Source organism: Lupinus angustifolius, chromosome LG08 (assembly GCF_001865875.1).
Source record: "Lupinus angustifolius cultivar Tanjil chromosome LG08, LupAngTanjil_v1.0, whole genome shotgun sequence".
Taxonomy (NCBI): domain Eukaryota; kingdom Viridiplantae; phylum Streptophyta; class Magnoliopsida; order Fabales; family Fabaceae; genus Lupinus; species Lupinus angustifolius.
Genome location: NC_032016.1, coordinates 24,948,974 through 24,964,290, shown reverse-complemented (window position 1 = coordinate 24,964,290; position 15,317 = coordinate 24,948,974). Strand labels below are relative to the sequence as shown.

At 31.6% G+C, this 15,317-nt stretch overlaps 2 protein-coding genes across 4 annotated transcripts; one reads left to right on the top strand and one right to left on the bottom strand.

Moving 5' to 3' along the window:
• LOC109355533 (protein arginine methyltransferase NDUFAF7 homolog, mitochondrial) lies at positions 1,618-5,612 on the top strand. Its single transcript, XM_019598737.1, has 9 exons — positions 1,618-1,921; positions 2,033-2,176; positions 2,259-2,369; positions 2,483-2,693; positions 2,828-2,886; positions 3,469-3,521; positions 3,602-3,824; positions 4,737-4,845; positions 4,969-5,612. Exons 1-9 carry the CDS (start codon positions 1,652-1,654, stop codon positions 5,229-5,231), a joined length of 1,443 nt encoding a protein of 480 aa, XP_019454282.1. The 5' UTR covers positions 1,618-1,651; the 3' UTR covers positions 5,232-5,612.
• Positions 6,046-12,045, bottom strand: LOC109353271 (serine carboxypeptidase-like 34). 3 transcript variants are annotated; one of them, XM_019595475.1, is made up of 11 exons: positions 11,664-12,041; positions 9,016-9,126; positions 8,639-8,734; positions 8,444-8,536; positions 8,258-8,346; positions 7,878-8,168; positions 7,266-7,405; positions 6,990-7,082; positions 6,712-6,817; positions 6,210-6,405; positions 6,046-6,170 (listed from the first exon to the last, which is right to left on the bottom strand). In XM_019595475.1, the coding sequence occupies exons 1-10, from the start codon at positions 11,941-11,943 to the stop codon at positions 6,256-6,258; spliced, it is 1,449 nt and encodes a 482-aa protein (XP_019451020.1). In that variant the 5' UTR covers positions 11,944-12,041; the 3' UTR covers positions 6,046-6,170; positions 6,210-6,255. The 3 variants fall into 3 exon arrangements, with proteins under 3 accessions (XP_019451020.1, XP_019451019.1, XP_019451021.1); XM_019595474.1 differs by having other exon boundaries at positions 6,046-6,405; XM_019595476.1 differs by lacking the exons at positions 6,046-6,170; positions 6,210-6,405 and adding an exon at positions 6,486-6,554 and having other exon boundaries at positions 6,698-6,817; positions 11,664-12,045.

Sequence of the window (15,317 nt, the reverse complement as noted above, 5' to 3'; positions counted from 1 at the left end):
ATTATAACATGTGGGTTAGAGTTTATGGTTTTACACAAATCCTAGCATGGATGGTTATATCTGCTTAGGCAAATCAATGCATGAGCATCTTCTGAAAGTAGGAATATGAAATAACATATGACTAACTTTCATTTGATCTACCAAGCATTTGTTGTAAAAAACAGATGATATTGAACTTCAACAACAACCAAGCATTAGTCCCAAAGGTAGGGTCGATTACATAGATCGAACAACACCATATGTTCTACCATATATCATATTTTTTTGGCCTCTAGAAATTAGACTAACTTTCATTTGATCTACTATCATTACTATGACTTCTAATAGTCGTCTTCACATATGTCCAAAGCACAACTTTTCCATTCCAATTTTCTGATGCATGCATTCATTCCTAGAAAAATGTTAGTCTTTAATTCTTTCTATTGATTGTTAGCTGTTGGATCTTATGTGTGTGATACAGATTTATGTTCATGGATTAATGAAACCTTTGCCACCCCTTTGTTAGTGTTCATCAGTTGTATAACCCTCTCTACGCCATTGACTACTTCAGAACTTAAAGTTCCATTGGATGTTTTAGAGATGCTGCTAACTAGGTTATGGTTTCACTAACCACTTGAAACTTGAAAGTGTTGTCTTTGAATATTATTTCCTAACATGAACTTGGTGATGAGTAAACATGTTTCAGACCAATTATTTCATTTAAATTGCTACAAACCCAAATGAAAGTTTTAATTTAAAGTGGGGGGTATAGTCTATAAAAATATACACTTTTAACAACTTTTTATGAGAATGGAATTGGATGGTCCCATCACTAACCAGATTTGCAAACAGGTTTTCTAAATTTCTTTTATAGGGTCTCTGAATTTATTAATCTCTTATAATTGAGTCTCTAACATGAAGTTTCGGTTTGTAAACCATCAAGTTCAATGTCTCAGCCGTAATTGAGAACCTAAAAGCCGATAATTGCTTAATAATCTTGTAACTAAAGTATTTTATAAATTTTCTTCCATTTCTTATTTATAGCTATTATTAGTGGATGGAGTTCAAATATAATAAATATTTTGCTACTTGTCTCATTTCTTTAGTGGAAGGAGTTCAAATACTACAACTGGTACGTGATTGTTATTTTCAAACATTGATGCTAACCATAATCGAATTTGTAACCTTTTGGTTTTTTTCGAAACCTAATATCGAGCATTACACTACTAGATTTGAAGCACAACTTTTGAAATTACATGATAGTGATTCGATTTAAAATGAGAATCACTTCCCATATGAGTGGATTAAAATCAAACGTGCAAATTACAATTCAGGTCCAAGTTTATTGAATAAGAAATTCCAATAATGTTGATCAAATTGTTTTTGTTTTATATAAAAGAAAGTCTTTTGAAAGTATTGTAAGAGAGCAAGGATCCTGTTGAATAAAAATGATATAAGGATCATTGTGAAAGTATCATAATTAAGAATTTATACATTATCACTACATCATTAACACTTTTGACATTAAATAATTTTTTATTTTTTGAAAAAAGTAATTAAAATAAATATGAATAATATACTGTTCGTATATAAATCTTTGCAAATGACACTTTTACTTATACAAATAAGAACTATGAATCAAATAGTGTTGGTTGAAAGAAAGAAGTAGAAAATGGCGTTGAGGAAACTTGTTCGCCATGCTTCCTCCATTTCCAATCTCTACTTTCCATCAACGCCTCTCTCTCTTTCATTCTCTAATCGCTTTTCTTCTTCTTCAACTTCTTCTTCTTCAACTTCTCCTTTCGTTGCTAACAATTCTGATTCCGAAACCCCAATTTCTTCTATCTCAATCGACCGTTCTTCCCTTTACAACCCTCCCGGTCATTCTCATCAACCACATTCCGATTCTGAACTCTCCAAACACCTCAAAGGAATCATCAAGGTTTTACTTTCTCCCTTCTTAATTTCCATTCAACTATCACCAATACTTCACTATTTTTATCTTACTTAATCAAATTTACCCTATTTTAATTTATAACTGATGAATTCTCAGTTTCGTGGAGGCCCAATCTCAGTAGGTGAGTACATGTCACAAGTTCTGACAAACCCTAAATCTGGATACTACATCAACCGCGATGTTTTTGGAGCTCAAGGTGATTTTATTACATCTCCTGAAGTTAGCCAGATGTTTGGTGAGGTAAATTCTTTTATCCACTCTTCTTTTCACTAATTCAATTTTCTTTGTGTTCATGTCCTTTTTTTTGTTAATGTAAAACTAGATGGTTGGTGTTTGGGTGATGTGTTTATGGGAGCAAATGGGTCAACCACAAAGACTAAATCTTGTTGAGTTAGGTCCAGGACGAGGAACTCTTATGGCTGATCTTCTCCGGGTATCAAACTATAATGTTTAAATGTTTCGGCCATTTGTTTCGTGGTCGATTAAACACTAAAAAGGTAATATGTTATTGTTATGATTAAACGAAGTTTAAACTTCTTATTGCAGGGTGTTTCAAAATTTAAGAACGTGGTTGAGTCATTGAATATACACCTGGTGGAGTGTAGTCCGGCACTACAGAAGATTCAGCACCAAAAGTTGAAATGTGTCGATGAAGAAAATGCAGCTCAGGATACTGATAAAAGAACTTTAAGCTTTTTGGTTGGAAGTCAAATTCCTGTATCATGGCATGCTACGATGGAGCAGGTTCCTTCAGGATGTATGTATTTCTTTCCAATTTAAAATAGGCTTTTGGATTAAAATACAGTACCAATTGTTATATGAATATTTGCGTTTGTTTTCTGTTATGCATGAAGCCATTAACATAAGATTTCTCTGTTTGTTGTACTCCAGTGCCAACAATTATCATTGGACACGAGTTCTTTGATGCCCTGCCTGTCCATCAATTCCAGGTAATAGAATGCTCATGCTGTCAAAATAAATTGAAACCGAGAACATCTATCAAGCAGCACACTTAAGTTATGAAATTTGGAACAATTATTTTTGCTCTGAACTATCTTCCAGTAGCCTCTTGTCCTTTAGCATTCTTTCATCCTCCGTTCTTTCCATTTTTACTGGTAATTTCTGCATTGTTTTTCCTGTTGTTTTCATTTGAGTTAATCCGCATAGCTAGGTTTACAAAGCGAGTTCATTCCAACGTTGATTTGTCGTAACTATATGCTCTCGTACTGGTTGGTCATTGAGGGGCTGATAAGATGTTAGAGGTCCTCAATGCTTTCAGCCAAAGTATTTGCTTCTCTTCATGCTTAATGATTCCATATTTCCAATAATTTTCTGCTTCACATATCTTGTGCTTGTCAAACAATCTTTGTCTTGTTCTTTAATTCCATTTAGATTAGAGTAGGCTATGTCATTCTCGTATCTTTTGTAGTTGTTGTGAAGAAGAAAAATGAAATCCAACTTCTTTTGTGTCCTTACCTTTTCTACATTGGTATTGGCATCACATTTTCATGAAATAATTTTTTTGTCTGCAGAAAGTATCTCGTGGCTGGTGTGAGAAAATGGTTGATGTGGCAGAAGATTCATCGTATGTATTGCAATGAAGCTTCTTGAAATTGTGTTTCTGCTGGGTTCACTTTATTGATGTTTCTTATGTATATGGGATAGGTTTCGTTTTGTTCTATCTCCACAGCCTACACCTGCAACTCTATATCTATTGAAGCGGTGCAAGTGGGCTGCACCTGAGGAGATTGCAGAACTTAATCAAATTGAAGTTTGCCCCCAAGCAATGGAGTTAACTGAAACCATCGCCAATAGAATAAGTTCTGATGGTGGTGGAGCACTAATCATTGACTATGGCTTTAATGAAGTAATCTCAGACAGTCTCCAGGTCTAGCACCCTTTCCCCTTTTATCGTTAACAGTATTACTTTACCATTTTTACTGTTTTCTGCCTGACTGTCCCACAAGTGTACCATCACTAGCTTAACTACTCATTGAATGTATCCTAGTTTTGTCTTGTATACTACAAAGTTATTAACATAAGCATGACACGATTACATTTATGATAAAATTGATAGACGTGATGGTAATAATTCTCAGTCTCCCTTTGTCGGAGTATACCTTATTGTCTGGATGAATGTTTGTGTTACACGACCAGCTGTAAGACATATATACATGAGAAAGAAGCTTACAAAGGGAAATGATGGGCCTGACACTAATTTTGGTCCCGCAGTAGCAGACTTGGTAATGGATGGTTTGAGGCCTAACACTAATTCTGAGCCGGCAGCAGCTAAAGTTGGAAGGGATGGTTTGGGAAAAGCAATTAGGAGTTAGTTATGCAAAAGACAGTTGGCAACAAGAGAGTGGAGAAGTAATGAATTCCTTTAAATCAGAGGTCTATCTCTCCACTTCAAGGAACTAGTTTCCCAATATTACTAGTTGCATTTCAGTCCTTAACAAATTGGAATTTGTAGAACATAGAATCGGGACAGAATCACCCTTAGTATCTGTCTTTCTCTTATACTGCCTTTTGCTTGTAATTTGTAGCAAATGCTGCCACTGAAATCTATTGCACATGATTAGGGACCAACCATTACATGCAATGCTGTAAATAATAATGCCATCCTGAGGATTAAGTTGCAGTGTAGTTTTATTTAGTGGTTATCGTTATGAATTTTGTGTTGGTTACAGTACCACCGAGAGTCCAATGCCTGAGTATATCTTTTAATTGGATGTGGTACATCGTATTTTGTTAGTCCTTCCTCAGCATGCTTTGTTCAATGGTTTATGAATTTCTGCAGGCAATTCGGAAACATAAGTTTGTCGACCTTCTAGATGATCCTGGATCTGCTGATCTCAGTGCATATGTTGATTTTCCTTCCATTAGGCATTCCGCAGAGGAAGCTTCAGGTGCTTTCCGACATTCTAATTGCCGGTGTAACAAATAATAATGATCAGAATTAGACATAAAAAACATACATATCTGGTCAAAAAATAAAGATAAGTTTCTAACTGGTTTAATATTCCACACAGGAGAAGTGTCTGTCCACGGACCAATTACTCAATCTCAATTTCTTGGTTCGCTTGGAATAAACTACCGCATTGAAGCACTCCTTCAAAATTGCACAGAGGAACAAGCTGAATCTTTAAGGACAGGATACTGGCGCCTTGTAGGCGATGGTGAAGCCCCCTTTTGGGAAGGACCTGATGAGTGTGTTCCAATTGGGATGGGTACTCGCTATAAGGTAATGGCTATAGTGAACAAGAAGCAGGGTGTTCCGATTCCTTTTCAATAAGGCCTAATCAAATGTAGAATCAATTGGAACTTTCCTCAAAACAGAGTTGGTTTTTAGGTGCACGTCACGTTAGAAGGACCAATCGATGGTTGGCGTTTCCAGTTAGTTGATGTTTCGATTTCCAGTTACTCAATCAGTGGTTGGCGTTTCCGGCTCTGACAAATTTTCCCCCCTTAGAAAAAGGGTTTTTAATAGCTTTATGTTTTGCTCTTATTTAGTTGCATATTTGTAACGTTCTCATAACAGGATTGCTTAGGGGAGAAGATTTGTAGGCCATATATAAGCACCACTAATTTGTAAACTCTTGCTAGGACTTGCAATACTCTGGTCTTGGTATCCCCTCCTCTCTCCTTTAACATTTTGCCAATAAAGTATTCATTTTAGCAATTGATATTTTTTTCCTTTTGCATTTAAATCTGTATATTCTGTTAGGGAATGTGAATCCCAGAGATATCTATAAACTTGTTACATTATCTCTATTGTCTTATAGTTGAAATTTCCATGAAATTAACTGCTCAACCTTTTGCTTCATATTCTCAATAATTATATGTTTAGCTCTCTTGCAAATACCAGAGATGATATCAGAACTAAGTCTGGAAGCATAAAGTACAGTATGATAATAATGCAAATTAATAAAAATTGAAACAACATAGCAAAACAAAGGATTGGTTTTGAGTAGTAAGATTCAACATTTTGAAAAACTATTAGAATGAGAATGGAACGTTAATGAAACATTTTATGGTCACAAGCTCAGTAGTAGCCAGTGAAAGTGTGGTGCATGGCATAGACATGTTTTTGTGACAGTGAAATTATGTGAAAGAAATAAGAACAAACAATATGGTAGTGTATATTCAACTTTGCTATGTAAACAATGAAAATCAATTGGAAAATATTTATGGTACAATTACATTTAATGAGACTAAATAAATCACAAGAATAATGTAACAAACATAGAACTTTGAATCATAAAGAAAAATGAAACAAATACCCAATCTTGATGTGGAACAAACATGAAATTTCTAAATTAAATTGGATGAGGTGGTAACTTGTTATTATCCAAGAAATGTTGAATTAGCTGAAGAGCTTGTTTAGGAGCGAATGTAGGAACTTGATGACCAGCACCTCTTATGGTCACAAACGTGAGTCCATCATAAACAATAGTCCATCCTCCCACCTATAAATACTCAAAATTATAAATAAATCACCAAAAACAATGTTTCTTCATTCACAAGTTAAAAGAAAATGTACATGATAGAAGGGTTACAACAAATTTTGCCATTAGTTTATTTAATTTAATTCCCTGATAAAAAGATAACTCCATAGCTTGTGTTTGAACTTTGAAATAAGCTCATCTTTGAAAGGAAAAAAACGGGTAAACATCTTCTATCCCAAAAGAGTGTATCATACCATGTGATACTGCTTACATTGAGTGACACATTAAATGAGACAGCATATGTCTCACGGAAAAAATAGGGTTTACCTGCTGACTAGTATACCAGGGAGTCCAATCTTGAACAACATTGAGGCCAAGTTTTCTAAGTGTGTATCTTGTTGCAGTTACAGGAATTCTTCCATCTGTGTCTCCACTATGCATATGAACAAATAAATTAACAAAATTATCAAATGAAGCCCATCTTTCATGACATAAAACACAGTAACATTTATACAACACTTAGAATATAAGCACCAACCACAAAAAAAAAGACTATTAGTTTAGTCACATTTTCAGAAGGAGATAACAAATATGTTTCAATTTACCTGTAAACCCATATGCGAATTCCACCAGCAATGAGCTTCTTAATGATTGGAAGGATGGAATGTGGAGCATCATTCCAAAATGTGATATTATCACTAATTAAGACAACCAAAAAGACATCATCAATCACAAAATTTATGTATGGTTTATCTATCTAGCTATCTATCACCTATGTTAATATATTTGGCACAAATTAAGGTTTGATTTTATGGTGTTTCCAATACATATATAATAATATTAACTACTATAATGAAGCTAATGGTAAGTGAAGCAAAAACCTGCAATGAGTCCATGGATAAGGAATTTTGGTGACATTGGCATGCAATGCCTTTTGTACTTCTGGCCTATTTAGATACACTTCTGTGTAATCTGATGCACAAGGATCATATCCTGCTGCTGCTATTTTATGCCACCCATCCTGTTCAAATTCACAAACCCAACATTCTCAATCAAATGTTCTGTCAAATCATATCTTCCACTTCAATCTGCAACTAATGTTATTTCACTTATTTCTATGTTATTTATATATGTGTGCTATAGAGTTTTGTGCACAATATACAAGTAGTAGTTTTTTATAGATACAAAAACAAAATGTGATTGTTAATCTTGCCGCGTAGATTCAAATTGCGCACCACATCACATGATGCGGTCACAATATTGCAGTTGTGGTGATCATAATATAATAATGGCCGCATTTACTCACAAAATAATTTATATCATAATGACTGCACTTGTAATTACAACCGCAATTTAAAACATGGATGGATGTTGTCATTGCCACAATCAAATGATGTACTATTGTTTTTTACCCAATATTCAATATTTAAGTTAACTAGTTTAAGTGGAATTTTATTCTGTAGAGAAACATAGTTAAGTTGAAAAAAGCTCACAAATTTGGAAAAAGTGTGAGGAGCTACGCCTTTGATAACATGGGGTTCCCTTGTAGTGCTACTTTGGTTGCTGAAACACCTTGGAGCATATAAGCTATACATGTCAATAAGCTTATACACATCAAAGTACTTATCAAGTTCCATTGTGCATGCATCTGAACTATTTGGAAGACTGAAGTTGCATGCTGTTGTGATATTATGGTATAAACCATCAGATATTACAGCATGATCCCATGCATAATCTATCATACCCTTTTGATCTGTTTCATCATCCAACAATGCATTTCCAATCTGTCAAATTAACAATAATTCATTTCAATTTTTAGACTTTTAATTTATTCTACATAGTGCTTGATGAAAGAAGAAGATTATTTATTCACCAGAAACCCTTTAAAGTTAATGTAATCTTCCTTGGTTGGATTATGATTATTATCCAAAATGAGCTCAGAAAGTTGTGGAACATAGTGCCCTGAAATGTAATCATCATCATATATATATAAACCAAAAGCAAATATATTATTTCACAAAGAAATTAAATGTAGTGTGTTTTACAATTACTTATATACCTGCATAGCTTTCACCTGCAATGTAGAATTCGTGTGATCTGAACTGTGGAAATCGCTTAAACCAATTGATAACAAAGTTGTGTGAATCCTTAGCTGGACATAGACATTGATTATACAATTTCACATCAAGAAATTAAATCACCAAGTATGAAAAAGAAATGTATGAAATAATGGTTAGGCATATAGCAAAATTACCAGTAATTGTGTCACCAAGTTCATTGATATCACTGCTAGTATTGGTGTATGAGAATCCCACACCAACAGGAGATTCCACAAACAAAAGATTTGTAGCTGTAGAAATCAAAATGCTTAAGGAATTGTTGAAATATACTGTATCGATGGAAATAATAGTGTATGTGAATATGAGAAATCGTATTATGTTATTAGTTTCTAGTAGTAAAAGGGGTTAGTCGTTATTATTGATATTTATATAGAAGAAAACATAGGAAGTAAAAAGATGTAGTACTATGTTAACTTCATAAGTTATAGAACCATGCACATTGGGGTTATAAAAATGCATGTTTTGGAATAGAGTGAAAGTTGAAGATTATCATCACATTGATCACACCAACCTTTGTTCCAAGAATAGGGATTCAACTTTAACTTTGGGTGGTTGCTTTTCTGAGGAAAGAAGGGTCCCAGCTCCTCGGCTTCTCCGTAGCCAACGGAGGAACAACCTTGACCTGAAATCAAACCAATCAAACTTTATAAAATAATGTATATATAAGATTTTCTGATTTGACAGGGACAACAAGTATGACAGAAACAAGGACATGTGATACTCATCCCGGATTAATAGCACCCAGAACTAGACTTGAAGTAAAAGTTTTAATAGAAAGTCAAAATTTTATTTTTAAAAGATGAAAATGCAACTTTTTTAATAAGATTTTTAAAGGCTTTTTGTATTGGGTCACGTCATGTGGTCCAACTTATAATTTTGTTTAATTAGATTATAATTTAATTGTTTATGAAAGTCCATTTTGTTCTTTACTTCATTGAGATTACCTGTAATAATTCTTGGCTAGAAACTTCTATAATATCATTACTATTTTAGTTGGTCCTCCATAATTCCCTTTGTTGGGGAATACACTTTGGGAAGGGATATAGTTACTTATAATCTAAAACTTACTTATCATTATGACCATCAATTTTAGAGAAATTCAATAGTTTGAATTAGCGAGTATCATTAGATGTTCATAAAATTGATAGTTAAGATGAGAAATAAATTTAAAAAACTTAATACACAGTCTTTTCAAATATACAAAATCAATAAACTATAGATGTAATATAACATAAATGACTTTGACTTATCCTTTGCTAAAAGATGGAAGGAAAAATGACAACAATATTTTTATACCTCACAACAATATCATATAGGTTTTGAAAACATTAGAAATAGTAAATTTATTAATAGAAATGCATGAATAAAAAAGTTAAATATTAAGCAGAGTGGAAAGTTTACATGATATTGATTCATGCGCTAGTTATGGGCGTGAATGATCTAAAGTTTTCTTCCATGCTATGGACAATGATTATATGTCTCAAATCATGTTTCATTCTCTATCACAAACCTATTATATTTTATCACATAAATAAAAAAAAAATTCTAAAATAAAAAATAATAAAAAACCACATTTTAATTGACTTAAAATATAGATTGAGATACCATTCGAAACATGTAATCTGATGCAGTTTGTTTGTGATATTATGAGCAGCAAGGAAAAAAAAAGTAGTTTTTGACTTGAGTTGAAAGCAATATTTATTAGTTGTACCCAATTTCATTATGGCTGTTTCTGATTCAACATGCAACTTGAAGCTACCTACTAAAGACTGGTCAAATGTGTATTACTCGCATGCTCACTTATCTTTATCTTCATGCAATATTTATTCTTTTATTTTTATTTCATTCAATATTTTGCTTTCTTTTTTCTCCTGTTATTTTTTGTTTGGTTCTTCTTTCCAAAATTAACTAATAAATAATGTAATGAGCATTAACTTTGGTACTGTAAGATGTTCACGTGTAACCATTTAATTCCTTTGAAAGTTGAAAACATAAAATTCATCATCAAAAATCTTGCTATGTCAAATTAGTATATTTTTTTTTGGAATTAACATCTCTTAATTTGTCATGAAAATGGTTAATTTGAAAATTACTGAAAGACTAAATAAAATGAAAAATATTACGTAAATTATATAAATGCATCATACAAATAAATATTTTTTTGTTATCTTATAGGTGGACTAGGCCAGCAACCACTCTCAATTACTTATCCACATTTCACACTCTTTATTAACTCATAATTTTATAGTTAAAGTATATATATATATATATATATAATATCTCATAGATCAATCAAGTTCTAATATCACTTTGAATCTCTTACAATCTTATTTTGGCTTCACAAATGAAGGCTTTAAAGATACTCTAGTTCATGGTGTACATTTTAGTAGTTGATGCATAACAAAAGTACAAAATTGAAAAAAAAGGCACTACAATAATGATGGTGATGACACGAAAGTGGTAGTGGCTACAATGTTGGCAACAATGGATATGATGCTAGAAGCAATGGAGATATTAGTGTCAACATTAATGGTAATTTTGGAGGGATGGCAGCGATATTGGTTGTGGTGGTAGTGGCGGCGAAGACGATTATGTTGATGATAGTGAATATTATGATGATGGTTGGTGGCAGCAATAATAACAATAGAGGTGGTCATAGATCGCAACAACATACGATAGTTAATGATGACGATAATGAAAAGATAAAAGATAAGTGATTGTCTTTAATTTGTTACTAATTCATTTTTTTTCATATCGTAGTTAAGTTAGTTATTACCGAGTAAAATGATAGTCTTAATAATACAAAAATATATATATTATTATTAAGTCTATTGAGGTTAGAGGTAACAATCGTGTTTCATAGAATTATCTTTTGCAGAATTTTTTAATTTTTTATCTTCAACTAATTTCATTCGGAATTACAAAAATATCAGAAAGACTATATGATAGTCTTCTTCCTAATAATGTAATACGAAATATATGAATATACAACAACATTAGCTCAATCATTCATAAAATTCATAATATAAGATATTGTAGTGAAAATTAACATCACCACTTCGTAAAGAGAAGTTAATCGATTAATCTAGCTCGAAAAGTTGTAGTAGATAGAAAGTATTATATGATGTATAGGTTATAGTTTAGGAGTTGAAAAAATACCTCCATTGAGCCATAGAAGAAGAGGTTTATCTTGTGATTTCTCAGTGGATTCAAAGAACCAATAGAACAATGCTCTTCCATGAGTTTTATTGACAGTGACATAACCTGCATATTGTTTGAACTTCACCGTAGGTTGTCCTGGTAAACCATGCACTCTATCTGCTTCTTGCTCTGCTACTACATCATGGCTAAGGTAACTACTACTCAAAACATGTTTGGTTAAACATATAAGAACCATAACAAGTTGAACAAAATTTAAAGTAGTTGAAAACAAAGCCATTTGAATAGCCAATAGTCCCTTATTCCTCTTTCTCAGCCTCTTAGGGACCAAGGCTAAGACACTCTGTCTCTTAACAAACACATTGAAGCAGGGGTGGGCTTTCGTTTAAATAATGAAAGATGGTTCGAAAAACAGATCAAGATAACTTGTATCTAACCAATCACATATTGACATATGAATTTAAAAAAAGATAATATTCTAATTGACCTGAGATATAGAGTGAGACACCGCCCACAACAGGTTCTGAAAAAATAGGTAAGAGTCGTGTGTGTTGTGACCAATAGCTATTGTTGCTTTATCTCTAAAACAAAAAAAATTGCTATTCCCAAAAGCGATTGACATGCCCCATTTTGGAAGCATGCTTTTAGTGAGTTTGGGAAGTATAAACTATAAAAAGGGTATTTGGTATTCATTGTTGCTTTCACTGTAAACAAGAGTTAGTTTGGGTCTATGAACTATAAAAAGGGGCATTAAATATTCATTATTGCTTTCACTATAAACAACAATTTTCTTACTTAATGCCATGTTAATAAGTCCACCCCTCAATTATGTATGTAGGGTAATAGCAAATATGTCACACATTAAATTGTTCACAAGAGAAAATTTTCTTAGGCAACATCATCTTAAGTGTGTATATGACATTTCACTCACATACACATATATAGTGTGTATATATAATCAATTTGTTTCAATTTTACATATAATAATTCTAAGGTTTGGGTTCACTCCCACTCTGCTCATATCAAATATGGCTCTCAAAAGAGTGTCAAATCTAGTCGATATAAGATTGTTTTTCATTTAAAAATTTCTTATCCAATAATATCTTTATACAATAATCAAACTTTAATCTTATTAAATATAGATGGTTAGATGGATCAAATTACATTATAATACTTCATTATAAATCATATTCATTGATAAAAGGGTTGGTATCTAACACGATGGACCATAAACTAAAGGCGTAAAATGAATATTATAAAACTTAAAATATTAACTTTTAAATTTTAAATACACAATTTCCAACATAAACTTTATACTTATGGATATTTCCATTGCCCTCTTAGAAATATGTCAAATCATATACAGATATCATTTATAGTATTAGATATAAGAGTTATTGTTTCTTCTTCTATTTTTAATAATAAAAATGTTATTTCATTATAATTAAAAAGATAAATGTCTCCTAAAATATGTATTTTTTGTTTGTTTTTGTAACATTTGTGTTTGAAGTAATCATACATGTAATAAAGGCTTGAAATGGAGTATTCAAAGCTTTGGCTAGTGGTACTTTGTATAAAGAAGGGCCTAATTTGCGGGGTAGTCAATAGCTTTGGGTTGAAATCATTGAAAATTCAGGTAAGGACAACCACATATATACATCATACATTACGTATCTTATCTATACATAAATTTCTTTGCCTTCAAACTCAATCGTATAATCTTCACAAAATAACTCAAAGTAAGACCACAAAAATGTCTATACCTGAGTCTAGCTGGAATGGAAGATTCTATCCGCTTTGTCGGCTGGAATCATCTATATGGATGGAGATCACCTATTCCACTTTCTATATCACATTGTATCATAATCCAATCGAAAGTTGTCGCATGCTTAAAAATAAAAAATCATAATAACTAAAAATGTTTTTTTTTATATTATTTGATAAGATTTGATTGACTTAAGACAAATGGATAGAGAATCCTAATTCAATCAATATTAAATAAGTTGAGAGGATGTATGGTGAAAGAAACAAGAGCAAATAATACATTCAACTAAAATGATAAATAAACCATTTATATATAATGTTTTAACTTTGGAATCATTTGTTTTTAGTGAAGGCTCTAACTAGCTGATATCTAACTAAAAACTCCATAGTTAATTAGTATCTAAAAAGTTTGTGGAATTGAAACTACTTCATATAATTAGTTGATATGGATAAGAATTATGCAATCCTTAGCTTAATTGTATAGTTACCTCTACTAACTTATTAAACTTGAGGTTATAAGTTAATAGCTTATTCAATTAAAGCACTTTACCAAACTATTATATAACTTTTTTTTCTTAATCAAATAAGCTACTCAACTAACTAATAAACTACACAATAGTTTTGGAAATATGTTCTAGTTTAAACTTTGGCATTATATGTATTACAAGTCTACGTATACGTTAATCTTTCCCATTCGAAACAATATAAAGTAATTGAAAATAGACAAAGAATTGTGGTGAGGATGTGACTTGTATGATGCAGAATAGTAAATCAACTACAACAACATATTACTCGTTTAATAATGTAAGGCTTAATAATGTAAGGCTTAATTGGATTATCAAGATTGATGATTCAATTACTAGGAACGACACTTGTTATAAGGAACAGTATAAACCCCGAAAATACTAGTTCATTACCTCAAAAGGTAAGAAAATATATTTGATAGTATAAAAAAATAAATCAATATGTTCCTACTTGTAAGATGCACTTGGGCATAATTTAAACTTGCTTGTTCTATATTTCGTAGATTGTTTATGTTTAATATTAAGTGTTAGCTCCAATGTTGGTTGAGTATAGTATTAGAAACCTGTTTATGATTATTTGGACAACCCTTTCCTTGACTTAGCTGTTTTGGTTGAAATTAGTTGTTATTCCTATACAATTTTATTACCTGTCATACTAGTAATTAAGAACTACAATATTTTAAGGTTTTACCACCTCATATGTATATATATAAGAGGAGGAATCCGTTTACACCTGACTTAAGTTACATTATTTATACTTAATCTCAGTTATTCATATTCTTATAACATACCAAATGAGTGAAACTTAAAATTTATTTAAGATTTCTCTTTTTCTTTATCATCATTTATTTCAGTCACTCATTTGTTCCATTAAATTTAAGAAAATGAATAACCGAGATTAAGTATAATTAATGTAAGTTAAATTAGATGTAAACGAATCTCTCATCTATATATATTACATGTCAATTTAAGGTACTCATTAGCCAATAATTTATGTGCAACAAATCTATATATGAGCAACTTGCAGTGTACCCGTGCATTTGCACGAGTCGCTTCTTTATTTATGCATAATGCAAATATAATATACATATACTTTATAATATTAATAAATCATGTATTGAAACATTATATTTCTCATTCATAGAGGTGCAATATTAACAATTATAAATGTGTTTGTATAAGCATTTATTTGTTGAAAGTGTGATTATAGAAAATATTTGATTCTTAAATAACTCAATAAATAAAATTCAAATTGTATTGGATAATATCTCACCTCTATATTCTCTATATAAAATTATAAATATAAGAAATTATTTTTGCATCATATTTTTTGTGATTACGTTTATAAGTATCATATAAAGTCATA